This window comes from Panthera leo, chromosome C2 (assembly GCF_018350215.1).
Source record: "Panthera leo isolate Ple1 chromosome C2, P.leo_Ple1_pat1.1, whole genome shotgun sequence".
Taxonomy (NCBI): Eukaryota; Metazoa; Chordata; class Mammalia; order Carnivora; family Felidae; genus Panthera; species Panthera leo.
In genome coordinates, this window is record NC_056687.1 from 142,985,633 (window position 1) to 143,009,951 (window position 24,319).

Below are 24,319 nucleotides of genomic sequence, written 5' to 3' on the forward strand. Positions count from 1 at the left end.
AGACACCCAGGTGCCCCGCCAAGGATTCTTATTTACTAAGTGAGCTAAACAAGAAGAGTATTGGACCTAGATGTCTTTTAAAACATTTTAAAATATGAATATTTTTATAACTCTTAAGTAATTCAGTAATATGATAATTCATATAAGTTTGGAGGAGAGACTTTTTCCTTTAAATGGACCAAAGTAAATGAAGTTAAACAACAGATGTTAAAAGGTTTTATGTATAAATAAGTATATTCCTTTTTCCTGCAGTAGTCATATAGTCGTCTTTGTTAAGTTGGATCATTGGCACTTACTTTGTCAGCACATATGTGAAAATTAGAATGATACAGTGAAGATTAGCCCGACATCTCCACAAGGACGTCATGCGAATCTGTGAAACATTCCATATTTTGGAAGCAGTGAGATGACAGGGAAAACTGTCATTAGGACTATTCATTGGGATTATACATTAGGACTATTCTCTAGTCAACAGAGTCATGTCCTATAGGAGTAAAGAGTGACAATTCTGACACTGCTACTCATGCAGTCTGGAATTAGCAGATGGCAAAAGCCAGACTTCTCACTGTTGGAGGGAGTCTACTGGTAAGCAAGGAAAAAGGGAGGTGTACTCTATCACAAGGCAATAAAACAGAGGTAGAGACAACACCGTGACTTGTGTTTAGCCTATTATGGATACAGGTGATTGCATACAGAAATAGATAAAGATATGTGAATGTACACAGGTTAGTATACACACGTATCTCCTTGCTCTATCAGCTGAAAATGCTTGGAAATGACAATGCCCCAGTAGCAATGAGAACTCTTAGCACCAGATTTTGTATTTTTTTAATTGAACAGCAAAATAAATAAAAGAGTGTGTTATCCAGTTTGAGATGCCATAACAAATGCCAAAGATGGGATGTCTAAGCAGGAATAAACAGGAATTTATTTCTCACAATTCAGAAAGCTGGGAAGTCTAAGATCAAGGTACTAGCCAGTCCTGTTTCCCAATAAGGGCCTTCTTCCTGGCCTGCAGATGGCCACCTTCCTGCTGTATCCTCCCATGGCTGGGTGGGGTTGGGGGAGGGGAAGATGGCACGGAGGGGTGATTGATCTCCGGTGTTTCTTTAAAAAAAAAATTTTTTTTAATGTTTATTTATTTTTGAGAGAAAGAGTCAGAGCGTGAGCAGGGGAGGAACAGAGAGAGAAGGAGACACAGAATCTGAAGCAGGCTTCAGGCTCTGAGCTGTCAACACAAAGTCTGATGAGGGGCTCAAACTCACTGACAGCGAGATCATGACCTGAGCCAAAGTCAGTTGCTTAACCAACTGAGCCACCCAGGCGCCCCTCTGGTGTTTCTTATAAAAGGATCGATCCCATCTTCCTGACCTCATCTAAACCTAATCACTTCACAAAGGCCCAACCCTAAACATCATCACAGGACCTTCAGGAAACAACTAGTTTTCACCTAAAGCCAGGAGGTGAAGAGAAGAGATTAAGAGGAGACTGCTAATCTCAGAAGGCATTCCATGGGGTTGAAGTGGAAGAGCAGGGCAGAGGGGAAGGAATGATGGTCAATGAAAGCCAGTGGAGAAGAGACCCAGGGCATGATCAAGGAGAACAGCATTCCCAGCTATTATCCCTGAAAGCCACGGCCCAGTTGTGTCCTTGACCCTAGTGTCTCCTGCTCTAGGCCACGCTCTCCACAGCCACTAAAGAGACCTTCCCATAATGGAAAGCTGATCCCTTCACCACGTCTGAGGACCAGATCACATTCTGCCATTGCCCTGTGAGTCTAACCCATTAAAAACAGCAACAACAAAACATGTAAAATCCTTCCTTGATCCCAAGTCCTCCTGTAAGTACCACTGTTTTCCTCATTTCCAGGCAAAGTTTTTTGAAAGAGTAATTCCTGCTGGCCCTCTTCACTGCTTCACACACCATCCATCATTCAACCCAACTGTGGTCCAGCATCTATTCCTATCTTGCCATTGATACAACTTCTCCCTAGAACCCCAATGGGTTACTAATTGCCTCACTTGTTTTAGGTGACTTCCTTGCAGTTTCTGACACTACTGACTGAAACTTACTTGTTGAGATATATATTTTTTTCATTTATTCAATAAATAGTTACAAAGTACCTCCAAAGTACCAGGACTGTTCCACCTGCTTGGAATACATTAACTGCTTGGAATACTTGCCCTCATGAAGCTTACCTTCCAGTAAGAAGAGGCAGGGAAGATAAAAAACACAGCACAACACAATGATTAAAAAGTAAATTATACACTATTTTAGTAGGTGATAAATGCTATAGGAAATAGAAAACTTAGATTAGAGTAAAGGAAGTTAGGAATGGACGTGGGGAGGCTTGGGGAGGCAGGTGGTAATATCAGAAAGGGTAGTCCCTTCCTGCCTCGCAGTTTCCATACAATGGCACTTCTTTCTTTCACCCATGTGTTAAATGCTGTTTTGCTTCTCATTCTTCACTCTCTTTTTGGATAATTTCTTTCACACCCAAGGCTTCCATTGAAACCATATGGGAACAACTCCCAGATCTACTCACCATCCACATGCCCCTCAGGCACACACAGGGGGCCTGTAGTGTCTCTGTCACAAACTACTGATTCTTAGGGTTAAAGCGCTGAACTCTGAATGATTTGCCTAGTTTACAAATCAGAGCCGAGAACCCACCCATCCTAGGTCAACAGCCCTCATGCTTTTTTGAATTCCAAGGGCTATTTCTGAGGTATAGCAAAAGGGCCAAGACATCTCTGCAGATGCTGCTGCCAGGGAAATAGTCACCTCCAGGGAGCCATCTTATTTTTTTTTTTTTTAATATATGAAATTTATGTCAAATTGGTTTCCATACAACACCCAGTGCTCATCCCAACAGATGCCCTCCTCAGTACCCATCACCCACCCTCCCCTCCCTCCCACCCCCCATCAGCCCTCAGTTTGTTCTCAGTTTTTCCAGAGTCCCTTCAGGGAGCCATCTTAAACCCTAGGGCCTGTTTTCTTCATAATGCCTGGTGGGACCTGTGACTATCTTTGCCCTGATATTACCTCCTGAGGCAAACATTTCTTTTCATTTTTCTACTTCTGCCTCTACTTTCATTTATACTTCAAACAATCCTTTGGCTTTTAAAGATGTGTGTGTGCATGTATGTGCATGGGAGCTTTTCCTTAATCTGAGAGACTCAGGGCTGACTACTCTGCATCCCATTGGACCTTTCCGATCTCAAGAGCCAATGTTTCCACAGCATCTGCCTTTTCAGATTTATCCCCAATTCTTGGTGTACCCACCATTATCATACTAGTGACCCACAGATAAACTTAACCTTCCAAATGCTAGTTCTTGCCCCAGAAGATAAACTTATGTGACAGCTGTGAGTTCATAAGAACAATCTTATATACAGCACTAATGAGCAGAAAGAAATACTAGAGCTGAAGCAGATTCATTTGTTGAAGGGTATATGAAATTGGAGAAGAAATTAGAATTTTTAGAGAAATCGAAAAACTATCATTGAGAAAGTATCTCATCAGCAATATAATGATGTAGCATCTTTAGAAGTGGTGTTGGGAGACATCATAAAAGAAAATTTTGCCTAGCAAATGTTAGAAATTACTAATAAAAGAATGTTGAGAAGTTTGGGACACAGTTAAGGCTAAATTTTTAGAGATAGGTTTCTTTTATTGAAAGAATTCGCCCAATATTATTTGCTTCAGTGGGTAAGGATAGAAAAAGGATTTTTGTATCACACTGCAATGTATTAATTCTGAGGCTATTAAAAAAGTACATTCTCAGGTTCTGGCTATCAAACTTTCATCTCCCTAGACTACCTGAAAGAAAAAGGAAAAAGAGAATTTGTCAATGTTAATGAAAAAGAAACAAAAATATACATTTTAAAAGAATACAAACTATCTATCTGGGAACCCAAGATCCACTATTTGCTCAATCCAGGAGACAAAAGTCCATATGAATTCATGAGGATAAAAATCTGACCTGAAGTGACATAATTAACTGTATAGCCCAGTAATTATAGTTTGTTGAGACTGAAAAGCAAATCATGCTCTATCTTAGAATGATTCAATATAGCAGTAATGGGATGGATAAAGTGCATGCAATCACACTAGTGCGTATCTGTGTGTGTGTGTGTGTGTGTGTGTGTGTGTGTGTGTGCGCGCGTGTGTGCGCGCGCGTGTGCGTGTTGTGCACATGTTGGGGCACATGTTTATGGTTTCAGGAGGTAGGTATAATATTTCTGAGAAATAGCTCAAAAAACAATCACTATGGTGGGATGGGAGTCAATGAAAATTAATAGAGATGAGGGGAGCTGGGAGAAGCCAGAGGGAATAAGTGGCTAGGCACATTTTCTGGCGAGAGTGAGCAATGTGATACTCAGATATTCAGTGAAATGAGCAGAGTTTAGCAAAAAGGACTCTAGGCAGAATGGTGAATGCAGTTGCAGGATCCATCCATGTTCCGAATTTTTTTCTGTGAGACCCTACTTATTAAGCACCTACAGGCATAGATAGAATATGGTCCAGTTTCACTAGACCATGGAAGTGAAAGTGAATTCTGGTCCGCCCAGTGCGTTCCCCACCACGGAAGGGTGAAAGAAGTGAGCTGGAGGAGAGGCAGAGAGGCGGGTGAGCTTCCACTAACGTGGTAGTTAAGGAAATAGGGAGAAGAGAGATTCCTCAGAACTAACTGGATGTGAGAAGGAGCATAAGGGAAGGGAAGACCCCTCATTTCCAGGCTCCCAAGTGTCTGGCCTGGATGATGGGGTGGGAATCAGTATCATTAACATAGATACAAGTGGATCAGGTGTGGGAGAAGAAACTGATCAATTTGGAATATATGAATTCATGCCTATGAGCCCCACAGTTGAGGAGAGCCAATGGGTAATACCATTCTGGATGTTAACAGTCTCTTAAAGTTTTATCTGTTGAGGTTATGTACCCTGGTATCATGGAAATGTTCTCAGCTCATAGAAGACTGCTGCCAGTAAGCAGACAGTTACACAGAACAGTTCCAAGATTGTTTTAAATACAAACTTCTTACAGAGAGAGAATTAGATGACAGGTCAAGAACCACAGAAAAATATACTATGCCTGAAGAAAACTGGCCACACTTCGATCATAAATTTTAGGGCGTGCTGGCCCCTAGTTGCATCTAGGACTGGCAGATGTAACCAATAAAACTCCAGGATACTCAGTGGAATTTGGTTTACTAAAACGTGCAGTATTTGGGGACATATTTACACTAAAAATACAATATTTGAGACACAAACTGAAAAACTCTTTATCTGAAATTCACATTTTATTTGGCAATCCTAGTTGCGATGTTACTGGTGTACTCTCCTTTGTTAGTGTTCAAGTAGTCCTTCTTATAGAAAGGCAAACAAAAAGCTATTTATATACTAAGTATGGTTTTCTTCACTTACTTTATAAAAATAATGAAAGCAGTGTACTTTTATGGGGTATTGGGGACATTTCTCAAAAGGCATCACATTTCTCTCATGTTGCATAGACACATGTATTAATGGTTTTAACACCAGTGAAATCGATGATTAAAAAGTTCTTTTAAATATAAGCAGCATCTTAAAGTACAAAACACATATGAATATCTGAAATGTTAAATCCAGGCCCAATTTTTACAACAATGAGCTTATCTTATCTGTAAGTGATTTAGTTAAATAATAAATACACTGGACTATGATTCATCCATAGTAGCCTCATTAGTTCCAAGGTCAAGGTAGGCCATGACCAGTTTCTAGATGCCAAACCTTCATATTGGCTCACCTGCCTCCTGTGGATTGCATTCAGGGAGATGTATGATTCAGACCTTCAGTAACATCTTCTAAACTAGAGTGCCAAGACACTCACTGGAAGAATTATCAATATATTTTCCATTAACGAGTAGGAGATGACTTTTAAAACTAAAACTGACCCATCATTTCACTGATTAATGCAGTACTTCTTTAAACTGGGAAAGCATTTATATGTAATATGGATAAAACTCATGATAGTAAAAAGAATAGATTGATGCTGTCTTATGCAAAATAGGACCTGTGAATATCAGTGCGGACATCAATCTGCTTTAATTGATGTGTTGTGTTAACTGGAAAATGAAAAGTTAAGTTAGATTCAATTTTCATCTGCCCACTAGGATCAGTGGACATTGCCCAGGTGGCACAATTGATTTCAGATCATTTTATATGACACTGCAATTAATTCTTTAGGATCTGTCCATGAGATAATATATGTGCAAGTGTCATGAAAAATTCTATGTGCTATACAAATTCAAAGTGCCACCACCACCACCACCACCACCATCATCATCATCATCATCATCATCACTATCATTATTATTTATATAGAGAAATCTGGCACCTTTCATGAGGATTATTATAATAAGTGGCTTAGAAAACAACAGGCATCCCAACGGACATGGTAGTGAAGATGGGACCATCATATTTCTGAATCCTGAAGACAGATGTCTGACTGGACAACTACACAAAACAAATATTTGACCTTTGACCTATTCAAGTCAAAGTCAGATTGGCCAAGGACTTTCACCACACTCGGTGAAAAAGATTGGTAGTGCTGACCGTGCTGTCAGGCTATGTTTTCGACCAGGTCGATCTGAGAAAAGTATGCGTGATCTCGAAACACTAGTGGCTGCCTACTCTCACACGGTCTCACCTATGCCAGCCTCCCTCCAGATCTTTGCTCCTCATTCATGGCAACACTTACCTAGGGTGTTCACTCCCTTTACCACCAAGCAATATCACCTTTTCACATACAGATCAAGTTCTCCCTATCACATGAAATCTTCTCTTACCAAGTCAGCAAACACAGATGGCCTGACACTAAATCGTAGCAGCACCACAGCCCATACTCTTCCCTAGTCACACTTGCATCTACTAAATAAATATGAATGGAACACCTACTCTGTGCCAGGAACTACTGTAGATGTTGGGACACAGCATGAAACACCAAAAAATTCCTGGCCTCACGGGAGTTTCTGTTATACCAAGGGAGGCAACTAACTAACCTATAAGTAAATAAATAAAAACATACTAAGTGCTATGGAGAAACTAGATTCGTTATTTAGAGTAAAAGTAGATTTCATGAGTTAATTAGCATTTAATTGTTCTGTGGCATCAAGCACCTATTTGACCTTTGGAAGGTCTCGAATTTCTCATCTCTGTAAGAAAGGGAGATTTGTGAGATCTATTCTTAGTTTAAAATGCTGTGTCCATCAATTAAAGTTTAAAAACATCTTGATGACATATATATTTATACAGTGTTGTAACAAAACTAAAATTTATTTTTCAGTATGACCTAAATTCTGAGGATAGAATCAACATTACGTTCAAAATTAGATCACTTGCTACTCAAAAGCAAATCTGTGAGCAAATAAACATTTTTGATGATACATTACTTTTGCTACACAAGTAAAGCCTGTTTTTTGCTTAAGATTTTTAAACAAACAAAGGTTTTTTATTCCAAAAGGCAACTAGCACATATTTCAAGTCATTTGTTCTAAGAACTCATTCATTCTTTTTCATTGTAGATGTCTTAGGACTGAATCCTCACTGTATTTCCTCACAAAATGCTGGGCAAATAGATCCTAAATCCATAATGTGATGTGGCTAAGGAAGAAAGGAAAAGTATTCTTCTTTCACCTCTAAAACAGAAGCTCTATAGCTCTGAATATACGAAAAACTTTTGCCAAGGCCTCTGGCAGCCTTCTCGCCATGGATTTCACTCTGTCTCCCTGCTCCTGGTAAGTAAATCATTTGCTAAACCCCAACAAAGAAAGCTATCAGTAAAACCAGATTCAGTGTAATTTGGGGAGTACAGAAAAGCCTCCACCCACGGTATCTTCCTTGAGGCCGATGTCTGCATCTCACAATAAGTGATCTCTTCTTTAATGTTAAACACTGTAGATGTTCCCAGGAAATTGATGAGGAGAAATTAGAGAGAAAAGATTAAAACACAGGGAATCAATGGCCAGAGTATTGACAGACTGGTTGACGATGACGAAGAATTCCAAACAGAGTCATTACGTATTCAGTGCAAGAACAAGAAATAATAAATGTGACCGAGAGCCACAACAAAAATGATCATTGACAATACTAATATGAAACAAAGGAAACACTTGGGATGAGCAAATAAAAAAGTATTTAGTTCAATGACAGCCACTTGTCACTGATGAAAGGTACAACTGAAAATAAAGATTCATGAACCATAGCATATTTGCAGTAAAATGCATAAACATAAACAAAATAGAATGTTTTAGAAATATAAAGACCACTAATATGGAATGATGTGAGCCCCAAAAGGAGAAGAGGAGTAAAGAAGAAAGAGATTTTAAAGGGCAAGGGAGAAAGAATGAAGCCACTTTTTACAACCGTTCCTGGCTGACTGTAACCCTGACATGACAAAAGAAATTATTTTCCTTAATACTTGGTTTTGCTGACATTCTGGTCTGCCATAATTGATTATTGTCTCTATTAACCTGACTAAAATTAAAGTTTAAAATAAAAGCAATCGTCCACTGTATGACTCCAAGATTTCTGTGTAAAAGTTCAAGAATGAGGGTCAATTTTTACCACCATTTTATCTGCACTGAATTGCTAGTTTCCCTCCTGTAAGCAAGGAGCTAAGTGGTCTACCTAAACGTTTCTTTTTCAAGTCAGTGAAATGCAAGGTAAGCAGCTTCATACTTTAATTAGAAGCATTAACCTTTAAAATCTCCACATTCCCAACTTCCAACACCACGGAAATTAATTTTAACAATCTGAAAGTTTATAAAAATAATCCTTTCTTCTCTCTTTTAAATACAATAGCTGCAGGCTTTCAAAACAGAAAGAAATAAAGCACTTCATTCAGTACCAAATTTATTGTGCTCCATTTAGGAATTAACTGTTATCTGTGTGGTCCATGGGATGCCAGCTCTTTATGGAGAAAATAAATCAATTTTGCAATGAACCTGGTGTGGCTGAATGCAATGACATCTTGACACCATGGGACTGTGGAAAATTAGCTATCTTCTTTGTGCTTTGTTTATTTCCCAATGCAACAGGAAAATGACCTGTCAAGTATGTTAGAAAGATTGCCAGATGCAACATATTTTAAAAACAAGGCACAGGGATACCATAGTCACTCAAGTAATTTCTACTCCGCCCTTTTCTTCAAATGTTAGCAGTTTAAATTGGAGAAAGGGAGAAACAGAAAAAGTGAAATAAGGATTGTACTTTGCTTTGTTTACCACATTTAGAGATTGTCACCTTAGTTTATTGTACCAACGCTGGAAGATTCAGTGGTTTTAAATTGATAACTCAATTTCTATCTTTTTTCAAATGTATGAAAACTGTAAACTAACAAGCATATCAACGAGTTCATTGTCTAAGAAAAGAAACAGGTCATACACAAAAGGAGGGTTCTTGATGGTCAATGAAAACACAAAGAATTCCAGACGGAGTCATTACAAATTCAATACAACAGCAAGAAATAATAAATGTGACTGAGGGCCACAACAAAAATGATAATTTACAATACTAATATGAAACAAAGGAAGCACTTGGGATGAGCAAATAAAAAAGTATTTAGTTCAATGACAGCCACTTGTCACGGATGAAAGGTACAATTGAAAATAAAGATTTATGAACCATAACATATTTACAGTAAAATGCATAAACATAAACAAAATAGAATGTTTTAGAAATATAAAGGCCACTATTATGGAATGATGTGCGCTCCCCTAAAATTTATACGTTGAGATACTAATCCCCAATGGGATGGTATTAAGAGGGGGGCCTTTGGGAGACGGTTAGATCATGAACGCAGAGCTCGCATGAAGGGGATTGAATGAGACTAGTGTCCTTTTATTTTTTTATTTTTTATTTTTTTACGTTTTTATTTTTGAGACAGAGAGAGACAGAGCATGAACGAGGGAGGGGCAGACAGAGAGGGAGACACAGAACCGGAAGCAGGCTCCAGACTCTGAGCCATCAGCCCAGAGCCCGACGCGGGGCTCGAACTCACGGTCTGTGAGATCGTGACCTGAGCCGAAGTCGGACGCTTAACCGACTGAGCCACCCAGGCGCCCCAAGACTAGTGTCCTTTTAAAAGAAACCCCAGAAAGCTCTCTTGCCCCTTCAACATACATTGGACACAGTGAGAAGACAGCCCTCGGTGAACCAGGAAGCAAGCCTCACCAGACACCAAATCTGCCAGTACCTTGATCTTGGATTTTGTAGCCTCTACAAGTGTGAGAAATAAATTTCTGTTGTTTATAAACCACCCAGTCCATGGCATTCTGTTATAAGCCTGAACTGAGGAAGACATCCACTCAATTAAAGAACAAACAAAACACACAATAGCAGTAGGAGATTTTTACACACCAATTTATCATTGACCTAAATTAGGATATAGAAGGTCTGAATAATTTGTCGATAAATATAGTTGGATAAACATCTATTGAGCTCTGTGGCCTAAAAATAAAACACATGTTCTTCAAAGAATATATAAAGCTTGCATAAACTTAACTACATGTCATGTGTAACAGACTGACCATTCTCTTGGTAACTTGTCAACAAAATACTTTTACTCATAAGCATGCCCTTGTGTACACCTTTCATACAATATTTCTGGGCTTGGCCATGTGACTGGCTTTAACCAATGAGATATTAGCAAGTGTTATGCTAACAGATGCTGGGTAAATGCTTGTATATGGAGGCTTTATTTTGTAACTCTAACTCTTGAGACACTCCCTCTCAGCTCTCAACCACCATAATGTAGGAGATGAAACCTGACCTAGCCATGTAAAGAGAACACATGGAAGTAAACCAAGGACTCAGCCAATAGCCCCAGGTAAGTTCCTAGCAAATGGCCAGTACCAACCATCATTGGAAGAGATTTCTCCCACCCTAGTTGAGCTGCTCACTTGGCTACCCTTCAAAAAGACCTGGCCAAATTGCAGAATTTGAGCAAATAACTATTGTATCAATCCACCAATTTGGGGGTGAATGATTATCTGAATCATTAAGGTATAAAGAATTTAACTTATTCTGAAAAAATGTAACTATGTAAGGTATATTCTATGACATAATAAAATCAAATAAAAAAATAATCTTCAAAGAAAAAGCCCCAAAACACTGAGATATAAAAAAAATTTTATAAGTTACTTATACGTGAAAGAGATCAAATTTTAAAAATGATTTAGGAATGGGGCGCCTGGGTGGCTCAGTCGGTTGAGCGTCCAACTTCAGCTCAGGTCATGATCTCTCGGTTTGTGAGTCCGAGCCCCACGTTGGGCTCTGTGCTGGCCGCTCAGAGCCTGGAGCCTGCTTCGGATTCTGTGTCTCCTCCTCTCTCTGCCCCTCCCCTGCTCATGCTCTGTCTCTCTGTCTCTCAATAATAAATAAACGTTAAAAAAAATGATTTAGGAAATAAAGACAATGAGAATGATACATATAAAAACTAATAAAATCAATACACTTAAAATGATTGAAGTTATACAAAGTATGTTCTCCAACCATGCTGGAATGAAATTAGGCAGCATTAAGAGAAGGAACTGGGGAATCCATAAATCTGTGAAAATTAAACAACACATTCCTAAATAAACAATAAAGAAATTAAAGGGTAATTGGAAAATACTCTGAGATGAATGAAAACAAAAATACAACATAGAAAAACAAATGGGATGTCCCTATATCAGTGCTTACAGGGGAATTTATAGCTGTAAATGCCCATACAATGAGAAGAAAGATCCTAAAAATATTTCCTAGCCTACTACCTTAAGAAACTAGAAAAGGAAGAGCAAACTAAAAACCCCAAACAAGCAGAAAGAAGGCAGTAAAAAAATTAATGCAGAAATAAGTAAAATAGAGAATAGAAAAGCAATAAAAACAAAAGTTGGTTCTTTTAGAAATCAACAAAATTGACAACCTTTAACCTTTAGCTAGACTGACAAAAAAAAAAGAGAGAGAGAGGGCTCAAATTGCTAAAATTAGTAATGAAAGGGGATTAGAAATGAAAAAAGGAATTGACCTTATAGAAGTAAAATAATAATAATAATAATAATAATAATAATAATAATAAATAAGGGAATACTAAGAACAATTGTACCAAATTAGATGGCCTAGAGGGAAAGGAAGAGTTACTAGAAACATACAAAAATACCAAAAATACCAAAACTGAAAGAGAAAAAGAAAATCTGAATAGACCAATAACAAAAAATTAAACTAATAACCAAAAAACTACCCACAAGGAAAAGCCAGGACCAGATGACTTCACTGGTGAATTCTATAATTGTAAGGAAGGAACAGTGATCCTTGGCAAAGTGTACCAAGAAATAGAAATGGAAGAAACACTGTAACTCATTCAATGAGGACAGTATTACCATGATACCAAAACCAAAGACCTAACAAGAGAAGAAAACTATAGGCCAATATCTCTTATGAATATAGACATCAAAACTTCAACAAAATACCACCACACTGAACCTAACAACATATAAAAAGGATTCTACACCATGACCAAGTGGGATTTCTCCCAGAAATCAAGATTGGTTCAAAATACGAAAATCAATCAATGTAATACACTACATTGACAGAGTGAGAGAAATCATCTCAATAGATGCAGAAAAAGCATTTGACAAAATCCAACTCTCTTTCATGATAAAAGCACTCAACAAGCTAGGAACAGAAGGAAACTTCCCTACCTAATAAAAGGCATCTATACAATCCTCAAGCAACACCATACTTAATGATAAAAACCAAAAGAGTGCCCCCGTAACTGTAAATACAAATATATTTGAAAAAAAACCAGAATTTTTTCCTGATGCAAAGATAACTTTCCAATGCCTTCCCCCCACCCCCGCCATTCTTTTTAGTGCATTTACCTTAGAAAACTTGTCATTGTGAATTCCTTCTCTGTCCCTTGAAGATGTACCTAAATAAGCCTCTTGGTCAGTTTTACAACCAGGAGCCTTTTTCTTAAGGATCTGGGAGCTATCTCTTTGAAATGTAATCATCAAGGAGTTCAGAGCCCCTACCCCCGGTTTCCATGGGAGGGTAGGAGTCTAACTTCAGCTAGCACCTGGTTCCAAGTTACAAATCTACCTCCGGTCATAAAGATATGAGTAATTTGTTTTTCTTTTGGATAAAGGCAATTAGCAAACACAGGTGGCCACCCCAACTACCAAGTGAATGTAGGATGAACTATGTGTGACAAATGCTGTTGTCAAGTCCTCTTACTTGAAGACTAGTTTTCATTTATTTGGGGAACATGTATGTATTGGGTTGCATCTGCTTAGTTTTACCATTCTATCTGTACATTCTCTTTAGTGAATACCTGTGATGTAGATCCCATTCTGGTTCAATGCTTATTCAATAATAAAACTGTTTTATTTCTCTTTAACTTCTGTGGAGAGTTTGTCTGGGTTGGCAGGAGACTTTCTTTTTAGTTTATACTTCCCTAACATCTCCTAAGATCAGGAACAAGACAAGGATGTCTGCTGTTATAATTTCTATTAAAAACTGTACTGGAGTTTCTGGCCAGGGCAATTAGGCAGGAAAAGAAAATAAAAGGCATTCACACTCAAAAAAAAAAAAAAAAAAAAAAAAGAAGGAGAAAAACTATTTCTATTCACAGATGACATATCGTATGAAGAAAATCTTAGGAAATATACAAAAACAATTACAGCTAAGGTTGCATGATATAAGATCAATATACAAAAATCAATTATATTTCTATACACTAGCAATGAACAATCCAAGATTAAATTAAGAAAACAATTTCATTTAAAAGGGCATCATAAAAGAATAATATACTTAAGAATAAAAATAACAAAAGAAATGCACCACTACTTGTATACTGCAAATTATAAAAACGTTGTTGAAACAAAGAAGACCTAAATAAAGGGAAATACATCTTGTGTTCAAAGATTGGAAGACTCAATATTGCTAAGATAGCTGAGTTAGTTTTCCCTTGTTGCTGCAACAAATTACCACAAACTTAATGGTTTAAAACACAAATGTATTATCTTCCAGTTCTAGATGGTTCCAGAATAACTCTGCTAGGCTAAAATCAAAGCTTTGATAAAGCTTATTCTTTTCTGAGGGCTCTTTTCTTGAATTTCCCAGTTTGCAAAGACTACCACCAATCCTTGACTTATGGTCCCTTCCATTTTCAAAGCTAGCAATAGCCTGTTCAGTCTTTTTCTTTTAATATGAAATTTACTGAAAAATTGGTTTCCATAGAACACCCAGTCCTCATCCCAACAGGTGCCCTCCTGAATACCATCACCCACCTTCCCTTCCCTCCCACCCCCCATCAACCCTCAGTTTGTTCTCAGTTTTTAAGAGTCTCTTATGTTTTGGCTCCCTCCCTCTCTAACCTTTTTTTTTCCTTCCCCTCCCCCATGGTCTTCTGTTAAGTTTCTCAGGTTCCACCTAAGAGTGAAAACATATGGTATCTGTCTTTCTCTGTATGACTTATTTCACTTAGCATAACACTCTTCAGTTCCATCCATGTTGCTACAAAAGGCCATATTTCATTCTTTCTTATTGCCACGTAGAAGAACCTAAATGTCCATCAACTGGTGAATGGATAAAGAAATTGTGGTTTATATACATAATAGAATACTACGTGGCAATGAGCCAGTTCAGTCTTTGACACAGCACATCACTCTGACACTCTTCTGCTTCTGTTTTGTATTTAAAGGCATCATTACATTGGGAACACACCTCCATCTGCTTATTCCCCTTTACCATGTAACAACATATTCACAGGTTCCAGGGATTGTATCAGGATTGTGAATATCTTGGGGCAGAAGGTAGGGTGTGGGGGAGTTCATTTTTCTGCTTATCACAATGGGAACATTCACAAAGTCGATGTACAGATTCAACCCAGCTGGGGTTTTTTGCAGAAATTGACAAGCTGATCCTAAAATTCATGGAAACACACAGGACACAGAATAGTCAAAACAATCTTGAAAAATAAGAACAAAGACACCTCACACTTCCTGATTTCAAAACTTAATACAAAGCTACAGTAATCAAGACTGTGTGACAGGCCTAAGGGTGGCGTATTTCTGGGAGTTCAGAAATAAATCTTTATGTTTATGGTCAATTGATTTTTTATAAGAATGCCAAGACAATGAGTGGGGAAAGGATAGTCTTTTAAGCAAATAGTGCTGGGACAACCAGATATCCACATGCAGAAGCATTAACTTAAAACCCTACCTCACATCATATATAAAAATTAACTCTAATGTATCATAGACCTAAACATAAGAATTAAAACTATAAAGCTATTAGAAGAAAATATAGATATAGGTCTTAATGACCTTGAATTAGGCAATGATTTCTCAGATAAGATACTTAAGCACAGCAACCAGATCAATAAGTTGGGTTTCATGAAAACTAAAAACTTTTGTGCTTCAAAGAACACTATCAAGAGAGTGAAAAAATAATCCACAGAATGGGAGAAAAATATTTGTAAATCATATACCTAATAAAGGCCTGGTATGCAGATTAAGTAAGAATCCTTATGAACCAATAATAACAAAAGTAATCCAATTTAAAAATGGGCCAAAAAAAAAAAAAAGTTGTTCATCACTAATCACAAGGAAATGCAAATCAAAAGCACAGTGAGGTAATACATCACATTCACTAGGATGACTAGAGTCAAAAAGACAAATAATAGTAAGTGCTGCTGATGATAAGGAGAGATTGGAATCCTCATATATTGTCGGTGGGAATATAAAATAGTGCAAACACTTTGGAAAACATTTTAGCAGTTAGCCAAAGGGTTAAACATAGTTACCATATTGAGGAGTATGACTCCAAACTGTGCCAAAATCCTGTGTGTGATCCTTCAGGTCTGACCATAGGCAGTTGCCAGGCTTTGACTAGCAGATCTCGGGAAGGGGAAGTTGCCCTCCCCACACCAGACATAGTGCACTGCCAGTGTGTTACAGTTCCCAGAGGGAGTTGCAGTCAAGAACTGAGCCCACCCCCAACCCCAACCAGCCATGTTCATATGCACGGCTGCGTTTCTAGCCCAGGCACCTCCATTTGGAGGCCTCTTCCTTACCAGAGGCCTTAAATGGGGCACTTTCCTACGGGCTTCGGCTGAGACCACCTGATGGGGGGCCTTGGCTGAGGCAGGGTTGTCAGCTACTGGTAACATTTCTACATACTACCAATGAATAGCTCCACACATCGTAAATGTATAAAAACATGGAAGAATATACAACAACTTCAGGTAGTGGTTACTTCTGGGGAGGACAGAGAAATAGAGTTGAGAAAGGCCTCCAATTGAATCCATAACATTATTTCTTTTTTTTTCCTCCATTTTTTTGAGGGGAGAGGGGAGAGACAGAGAGAGAGGAGAGAGAGTCTCAAGTAGGCTCTGTGCTGTCAGCACAGGGCTCAAACTCACAAACTGTGAGATCATGACCTGAGCCAAAATCAAGAGTCAGACACTTAACCAACTGAGCCACTCAGTGCCCCTAACATTATCTCTTTAAAGATTTTTTTTCTTAAATAAATATAATAAATTTATTAAAATTTAATGTGCATATATAGGCACTTATTAATGTTTGAAATATTTCATAATAAAAGATGAGAAGAAATACTGAAATAGTAGCACTAGATGGTAGGGTTCGGGGTGATTATAATTTTTTCTTGATATAGTTATATATTTTTCAAATTTTTCCAACCAAATAAATTTCTTTTATAATAGTAACAAAAACCACACATGTTTTTCAAAAACATATCACTACCAATAAGTTTACTTAAGCAGAGAACTTTAAAAAATGAGTAGTAGGGGTGCCTGGCTTGTTCAGTTAGTACAGCATGCAACTCTTGAACTCAGGGTCATAAGTTTGAGCTCCATGTTGTGTGTAGAAATTACTTTTAAAAAATAGTTTAAAAATGAACCAGCATTAAACCAGCATTTACACTCATTTTAGTGTAAAAGTCTCTATGGACATATGCTAACAGTTCAGGGCCGAGAAATGCTTTAAAAAAAATGTAAGCCAAAATTAGTATCTATTAGTATATATAAATAACTTCTACAACTCAACACCCCAAAATCAAATAATCCAATTTAAAAATGGGCAGGAGACATGAACAGACTTTTCTCCAAAGAAGACATACAGATGGCCAACAGACACATGAAAAGATACTCATCATCACTCATCATCTGGGAAATGCAAATCAAAACTACAATAAGATTTCACCTCATACTCGTCAGAGAGGCTAAAATCAATAATACAAGAAACAAGTGTTGGCAAGGATGTGGAAAAAAAAGGAACCCTAATGCACTGTTGGTGGGGATGCACACTGGTGCAGCCACTGTGTAAAACAGTGTAGAGGTTCCTTAAAAAGCTAAAAATTGAACTACCCTACAATCCAGTAATCACACTACTGGGTATTTACCCAAAAAATACGAAAACACCCATTCAAAGGGATACATGCACCCCTATGTTTATTGCAGCATTATTTACATTAGTCAAACTATAGAAGCAACCCAAGCAATTCATTGGTAGATGAATGGATAAAGAACAGGTGAGATACACACACACACACACACACACACACACACACACACACACACACAGTGGAATATTATTCAGCCATAAAAAAGAATGTAATCTTGCCATTTGCAACAATATGGATGGAGTTAGAGAGTGTAATGCTAAGTGAAATAAGTCAGCCATAGAAGGACAAATATCATTTGATTTCACTCATATGTGTAATTTAAGAAACAAAACAAATGATCAAAGGAAAGGAGAGAGTGAGAGAGAGGGAAACCAAGAAACAGAATCTTAACTATAGAGAACAATCTGGTGGTTACCAGAGGGGAGGTGGGTGGGAGGCGGGTAAAATGAGTGAAGGGAATTAAGAGTACACTTATTATGATGAGCACTGAGTAATGAATAGAATTGTTGAGTCACCGTATTATACACCTGAAACTAATATAACACTGTATGTTAACTACAATGGAACAACAACAACAAAAAAAACTTAAAAAAAAATGCAAGTCAAAATTTAAAAGCTGAAGTTTACACATATCCAAATTATAAGTTCTAGTCAGGAACTGAAATGCAAATAATTACAGTCATAATAGTTATTCCCTATTCCTGTCAGTTAAGATCCTTTTGAAAACATGACCTTAAATAAACCAGGATTATCTGAATGTGTTTGTTCAAACTATTACTTGTAAATTACTCTGCATAGACCTATAGTTAATGATTAATAGTTTTTTTTTTCTTTTTTAGAGCTGGAACATCTAATTCAATAGTTTATAAAGATTTTCTAGCACACTTTCTTCTTATTAAATTATGTGCAAATGCCCAATGAATAGAAGAGATCAAAACAAAGGCTCTGTGTTGGAAGTAGGAGGCTGAGTCCTGAGTTGCTGCTTGCTCCACAGATAATGGCCCCCTCTCACACCCACTTTAAACTCTCTCCATCAATGGCTCCTTCCCCTCTGAACAGCAACATCCTTTATTTCCTGGTTTCTAACCACCACCACCCGTTCACATTCTTCCACAGCACAGTTTTCTCTACTGGCTGTTGCCAAAGTTCAACCTGCCACTGTTTATCACTGTCCTCCCTGAGGTCTTACATTAGCCCTTACACTCCCCTGAAACCCACCTGTCTATCTGCAAATCCAAGGGATATTGTTCTTCAGGTTTCCCTCTGAAACCACTCTTGGTAATCACTGCCTATCTACAGATCCAAGGGATACCCTTCAGTTCTTTCCACTGAGTGATGATTTCACCGTACAAAAATGACAATTTTCAGTACTTGGTTCTTCGACATCTTCTGTAGAAAGGGATGCTGTTGACCTTGGAAAAGCATTGTGTTCCTTCTCAGAAACTTTCTCATGTCTTGTTTGACACTATTTCCTCTTGGCTTTCCTTCTACCTCCTTTCTGCAAACTCCTTCCAGTTCTCCCCCAAGGCTTTCTCTCTCGGTGCCTACCCCCTAAATGTTGTGGCTCCTCAAGATCTTGTTCAGCACTTGTCTGTTTCAGCATCCCACCCAGATGCTGATGACTCTGTGTCTCCTCGCCAGCCAGGAACTCTCTCCTGAGGCTCCTCAAACATAGTTTGGGTTATTTATTGGACATGATAGCCTTACAGCCTCAACAGCAACTCAAACTCAATGTTTTCAAAACTAAATTATTCATTTCCCCTTCTTTGAAAATTCATCCCTATGTCTTCCCTAACCATGTAGATGCTACTGTGGATTGAATTGTGCCCCCAAAAAGATGTGTTCAAGTCGTAACTCCTGGTCCCTGTGAATGTAACCTTATTTGGAAATAGGGTATTTTCAGATATAATCAAGATGAGGTTATACTTGATTAGGATGGGCTCTAGTCCAATATGACTAGGGTCTTGATAAGAGAAAGCACAGACACAAACATAGGCGTCCAGGAAGAATGTCATAAGCTGATGGAGGCAGAATTCAGAGTGATGTGTCTACACATACGCCCATTCCCAGATCTGTCCTGTCCTCCTGGACCCTCATCAGCTTGTTCGCTACAGAGCTCCATTTCCTAACACTGACAGCTGTCTAGTAACCCAGAGTGAGGACTGGCCTCTGTCATGAATTCCCTCATGGCAGTCTTGGGGAAAGCTACAGGCATTTCTGCACCCCAGCCTCAGCCAACTGCTCTATGCGAGACTGGCAGGATACCACTGACCTCGCAACACTTCCAATGGGGTAGAGGAGCACAATGCAGAAGCATGGAGAAATTAAGTCCTGTAGATATCTTTGACCAAAGAGAGACAGGAGATTAATTATTCTCACTTCTTCCCCCAGTGGACTCCTTTAATGCACAGATGTTTCTCAAGATCTGTCCAGAGACATCCCACATGACCAAGTAACTGGCTGTTTCCTAGTGAAGCTCTGGCCAGGTGGGTAACACACCACACTGTAGTTATTGTCCTTTGTTCCTATCCTCGTTTTTTTTGTTTTGTTTTGTTTTTTTTCCTTACTCTTGATGCCCTGGGATTACCACCTCCCATTTCCAATAGAGAGCCAGCATTTATGCTCCATTTTCTATGGAACCCAGGGCAAGACGGCAAGTTGTTTAAATATCATGTTTCCCATCTAAGAGTAGAGATAATGGTCCTTCTCAAAAGACCACTAAAAGTATATGAGACGATGCCTGAAATAGTAAGTGCTCAAAAAAATGTTACTTATAAATACAAGATCCATTACCATTTTTGCATTCCTCTCCCACTTTGGTGGAGGAAGATGAAATTGGAGAAGTGTGCATGTGATGTCCCCTCTTTTCTTTAATCTTTACTGTACTCCTTAAAAACTGTTACTACTAGACCTGTGCCACAGAGGCACAAAAGCTCATTTATGCCAGAAAAGGCACTTGTTAAAGGCCATTAAGAAGCTTACAGAGTCTCTGGGGGGACCCCAGGGTCAGCCTCGGGGACTGTAGAGTGAGGAACAACACCGCTGGCACAGTTAGCACCACTGACACAGGGCTACGGTCACCAGAATCCCAACATTACAGTCTTCCACCACCACCTCTGCCCTCACTCCAAATGGGACTCTGCCCAGCAGGTGCCCTCTCCCATTTTCACTTGCAAATCTAAGACTTGCTGAGGTTATCTGAGTGATGGAGTCTGAGCCATGTGGTAGTCAATTGCTATAGCAGCAAGGAAGGCTAAGCAAACATTTTTCTGGTGACTTACTTAATGAGAGGATACTCATAAGGTGGGACATTCTCCAAATATAGAATGTGTGTTCAAAAGTCATCTGGACAGTCAGAAAATATGATAAATGTCCACTCTGTATTTGTTTGAGGAATTGTTGCAAACCAAATAAAATATAATTGGAAATAAAAAAGAAAGGTAGAAAAAGAAAAGAGGAGCTGGGGAGCAATCTACCTATGGAGGGAATTCTTGTAAAGGATATGTTGTGTCCAATAGTCCATGATGCTCGGGCCTGGGGGTGAGCACTAGCCATTTTGGGAGCGGACCTAACGGCTGCTGCTGGGGTCACAGACATACTGGGATGCCTCAGGCAAAGTGAGCTAAATGCGTTGACTCTGGGTGAACCCATTCCAGCTCTCAGCCAACTTCACAGAAGAACTAAAACTCAAAGTGAACAGAAGCAAATTCCACTTCAGCTCAATGTTATTCATCAACCATGAGTTAGAAATCTTGAAAGAGAACGGTACTTGGTCAACAAATATCTGAAACATTAAGATGATAGGGTTTTTATCCACAGAAGGAAAAGACGTATGAAAAAATGAAAATGAAAATATTGAACCAAGAAAACAAATCACTTCTATCAAGTATATCCATCCATTGTACCAGTAATTAATCTTATCACCCAACATGGAATCCTAAAATTATGGTCTATTTGTTTTTCTCCTCTGTTACATACACATAAAATAAGTCACCAAGGATTTTAAGTTTTCCTTTGAAATTTATATACTACTTTCCGTTTTTTAAAAGACTTAATCTTTTTAGAGCCGTTTTAGGTCCATAACAAAATTGAAAGAAAGGTATGGAGAATTCCCATTAACCCCCTGCCCCCACATCCCCTTTCTCTTTTATTCCCATTAACAGCAGGTCCAAAACAGCTCACACCTGGACTATCACAAAGCCTTACTCCTTTAAGTGCTTTCATTCATTCACTCACTGAACAAATATTTACTGAGCACCTACTATATGCCAAGTCCTCCCTTTCAGAATTTTGCTGTAAAAGAAAAGAGGAGAGTGGGTCAGTAACTGAAGAGAAAGAGAAGGCTTTTTGTTTTAAAGATGGGGAAAATGACAGTATGCTAGCAAATTGGTAGGAATGAGTCAGTGGGAGCAGAGAAATGAATACTGCAGAATCGAGAGGGGAGCATCCTGGAGTGGTGCCCTGTAGGAAATGGAAGAACCACGGAAACAGAGTCACATGAGTGCAGGGCCATTAGAGGGACACCGGAGCAGGTAGGCGGGAAGGCATGGAGGCAGAGCCAGTAGCAGTGCTCTTCTGACGGCTCCTGCTCTCTCGGCAAAGTGGGGCCCAGGGGTGCCAGAGCGCTGGGTGCAGGATGTACGAGCGGAATCGCTGGGTTCTACTCCTCAAGCCAAGACTACGGTGTCTGTTAATTAACTTCAGTTTAAATAAAAGAAAACAAAAGTTGAAATTCCTCCCTCTTGCTGTGAATCCGTATCTGAGTCAAACGCCTCATCACACGCTCCAGCACACGCGTTTCCCGTTTCTCCAGGCTCCTGAGGCCCCTGCAGCTCCCTGTGTCTTTCTCCAGGCCGGCTCTGCTGCTCCCCACCGCCACAGCAGCAGAGGGTTCACACCAAACACTCGATTCCATCAAAACACAGACTGTTTCTCCTTAATTCATTAGCACAGAACTTGAAAGTATATATCACTAAGTAGGTGACACCCACAAGCAAGGAAACAAAATTTTATTCGTATGACTAGAGCAGAAACAGAAAATAATGAAAATCTTTCATGAATCGTATATGAACAGATTAGGAGGAAAGGCCCTGTTAATTAGAGAAGGTGCCATAAACACGCCTTGCCAGTGGCCAACAAGTTGGTGGAAAGCTACTTAGTGAAAAAGCATTCAGTCAAGGGGCGCCTGGGTGGCTCAGTCAGTTGAGCGTCCCACTTCGGCTCAGGTCATGATGTCACAGTTCCTGAGTTCGAGCCCCACATCGGACTCACCTCTATCAGCACAGAGACCCTTTCAGATCCTCTGTCTCCCTCTCTCTCTGCCCCTCCCCCACTTGTGCTCTCTCTCTCTCTCTCCCTCCCTCCCTCTCTCTCTCTCTCTCAGAAATGAACATTAAAAAAAATTCAGTTAAGCCTGTTGTAGTTTAAGTTCTGAAACTGATACATATAAAGGCCTAAGAACTTCTAGCTAGCTATTCTTATTTTAATGGTCAAGAAAAACTCTGGTGAAAAATGAAATTTCTTTTAAGAAAATGAAAAATTAGTCACTAATGAATTTTCCCAGTTACTGGATTTTCTACATATTGATAATTATTTTGCTATAAAAATTTCTTTGCCTTCTTATTTCTAATTGATTTGCAGTCAATTATACATGCCCTGTGTGATATGAATTAGGGAGAAGCTGGAAATAATTTTTAATGACTAAAAAAGGAGACTGGTTGACTAATTTATGATTTATCCAGATAATAGAACATAGTGTGGATATAAAACTAAAGGTACAAAAAGAGCATTCATTAACATCCGTGTGTGTGTGTGTGTGTGTATGTGTACGTGTGTGTGTATTTGTGTAGAAAAGGATTTAGTATTTGAAATTGACACACAAAGTTGTTTTTGTGAGTTTTTTCCCACCTTTGGATTAGCAGGATTATGAATGTTCCTGATAGGATTTCTTTTTTTGTTGTTGTTATTTTCTGCAACGAGAATATACTGCTTTTATAATAAGGAAACAATAGAAGAAACTGTAATGAAAAAGTTTTGAACTTTTGGGGGCTTAGAGGCTTTGCTGTTCTTTGTTTTGTTTATCTTTCTTTGTCATCCTTTAATTGTTAATTCACTTTTAGTCCATGATACCAGATTTGGCAAAATATCAGATATTTCTGTTTTTATCATAATATACATATACTATTGGTAACCTATCTTTTCACCTAACAGTATACCATGGATATGCTTTTAGGTCAACAAATTCATTACTATAATACCACTTACCATTATTTACCTAATCAACCTAACCAGCCCCACATTTCACTGTTCAATACCCACACTAGCTGAAAATAATCTAGAAATGAGATATCAAACACACAGGGGAAAGAAGAAAAAATTAAAAATAAGTAAAAACGTTTATATATCTAAAAACAATGTAAGCATTTCTGAAAATTACAATAGATTTTAAAAATCAGTGATGAGAAATGTTCATTTAAAGTAATTTCATTATCTGTTTACATTGTCACCACAACCAATTTATTTTCAATCAAATTCTTTGCAAATTACCTGAAACCCAACTGATATAGGAAAGCTCCAGGATTGGTAGGGAGGGTAACCATGGGGAAAGAGGAAGGCAAGAGAAGGCTGACTGGAAAATCTTTTAGGTACATTTACAATTTTAATTTGCTTCATCAGTAAATGGAGTCAGTAAATGAAATGAAGTAAAACCAGCCCGTATGTGGAAAAAATGCATATATTTGAGCTAAAAATGCAGCACTGAAATTACACTTTAAAAAAGGAACTTGGATTCCTCCTAGTCAGACGAATTCATGTGGCTTTCCTAAGACATTAGAAAATGTTTAGTATGGGCAGATTTTTGTGTGGAGTAT

At 38.5% G+C, this 24,319-nt stretch overlaps 1 protein-coding gene and 1 non-coding gene across 9 annotated transcripts in view; one reads left to right on the forward strand and one right to left on the reverse strand.

Moving 5' to 3' along the window:
- The window catches only part of NEK10 (NIMA related kinase 10), a 224,246-nt gene that overhangs the window by 96,441 nt on the left and 103,486 nt on the right, over positions 1 to 24,319 (reverse strand). The window contains exons 24-25 of one of the 8 annotated variants that reach the window (XR_006207097.1): positions 5,788 to 5,870; positions 3,672 to 3,822 (exon numbers count right to left, since the gene is read on the reverse strand). The exons of 6 other annotated variants lie outside the window; for them this stretch is intronic. Coding sequence is in view for 1 of the 2 variants with exons in the window: in XM_042955054.1 (XP_042810988.1) it covers positions 3,819 to 3,822 (4 nt within the window). In the remaining variant the exon portion in view is untranslated. Of the gene's footprint in view, positions 1 to 3,671; positions 3,823 to 5,787; positions 5,871 to 24,319 lie in introns of those variants that run through there. One more of the 8 variants, XM_042955054.1, reaches the window with a different exon arrangement.
- Positions 289 to 395, forward strand: LOC122199001. Its single transcript, XR_006193283.1, has one exon. It is a non-coding gene; the product is annotated as a U6 spliceosomal RNA (small nuclear RNA).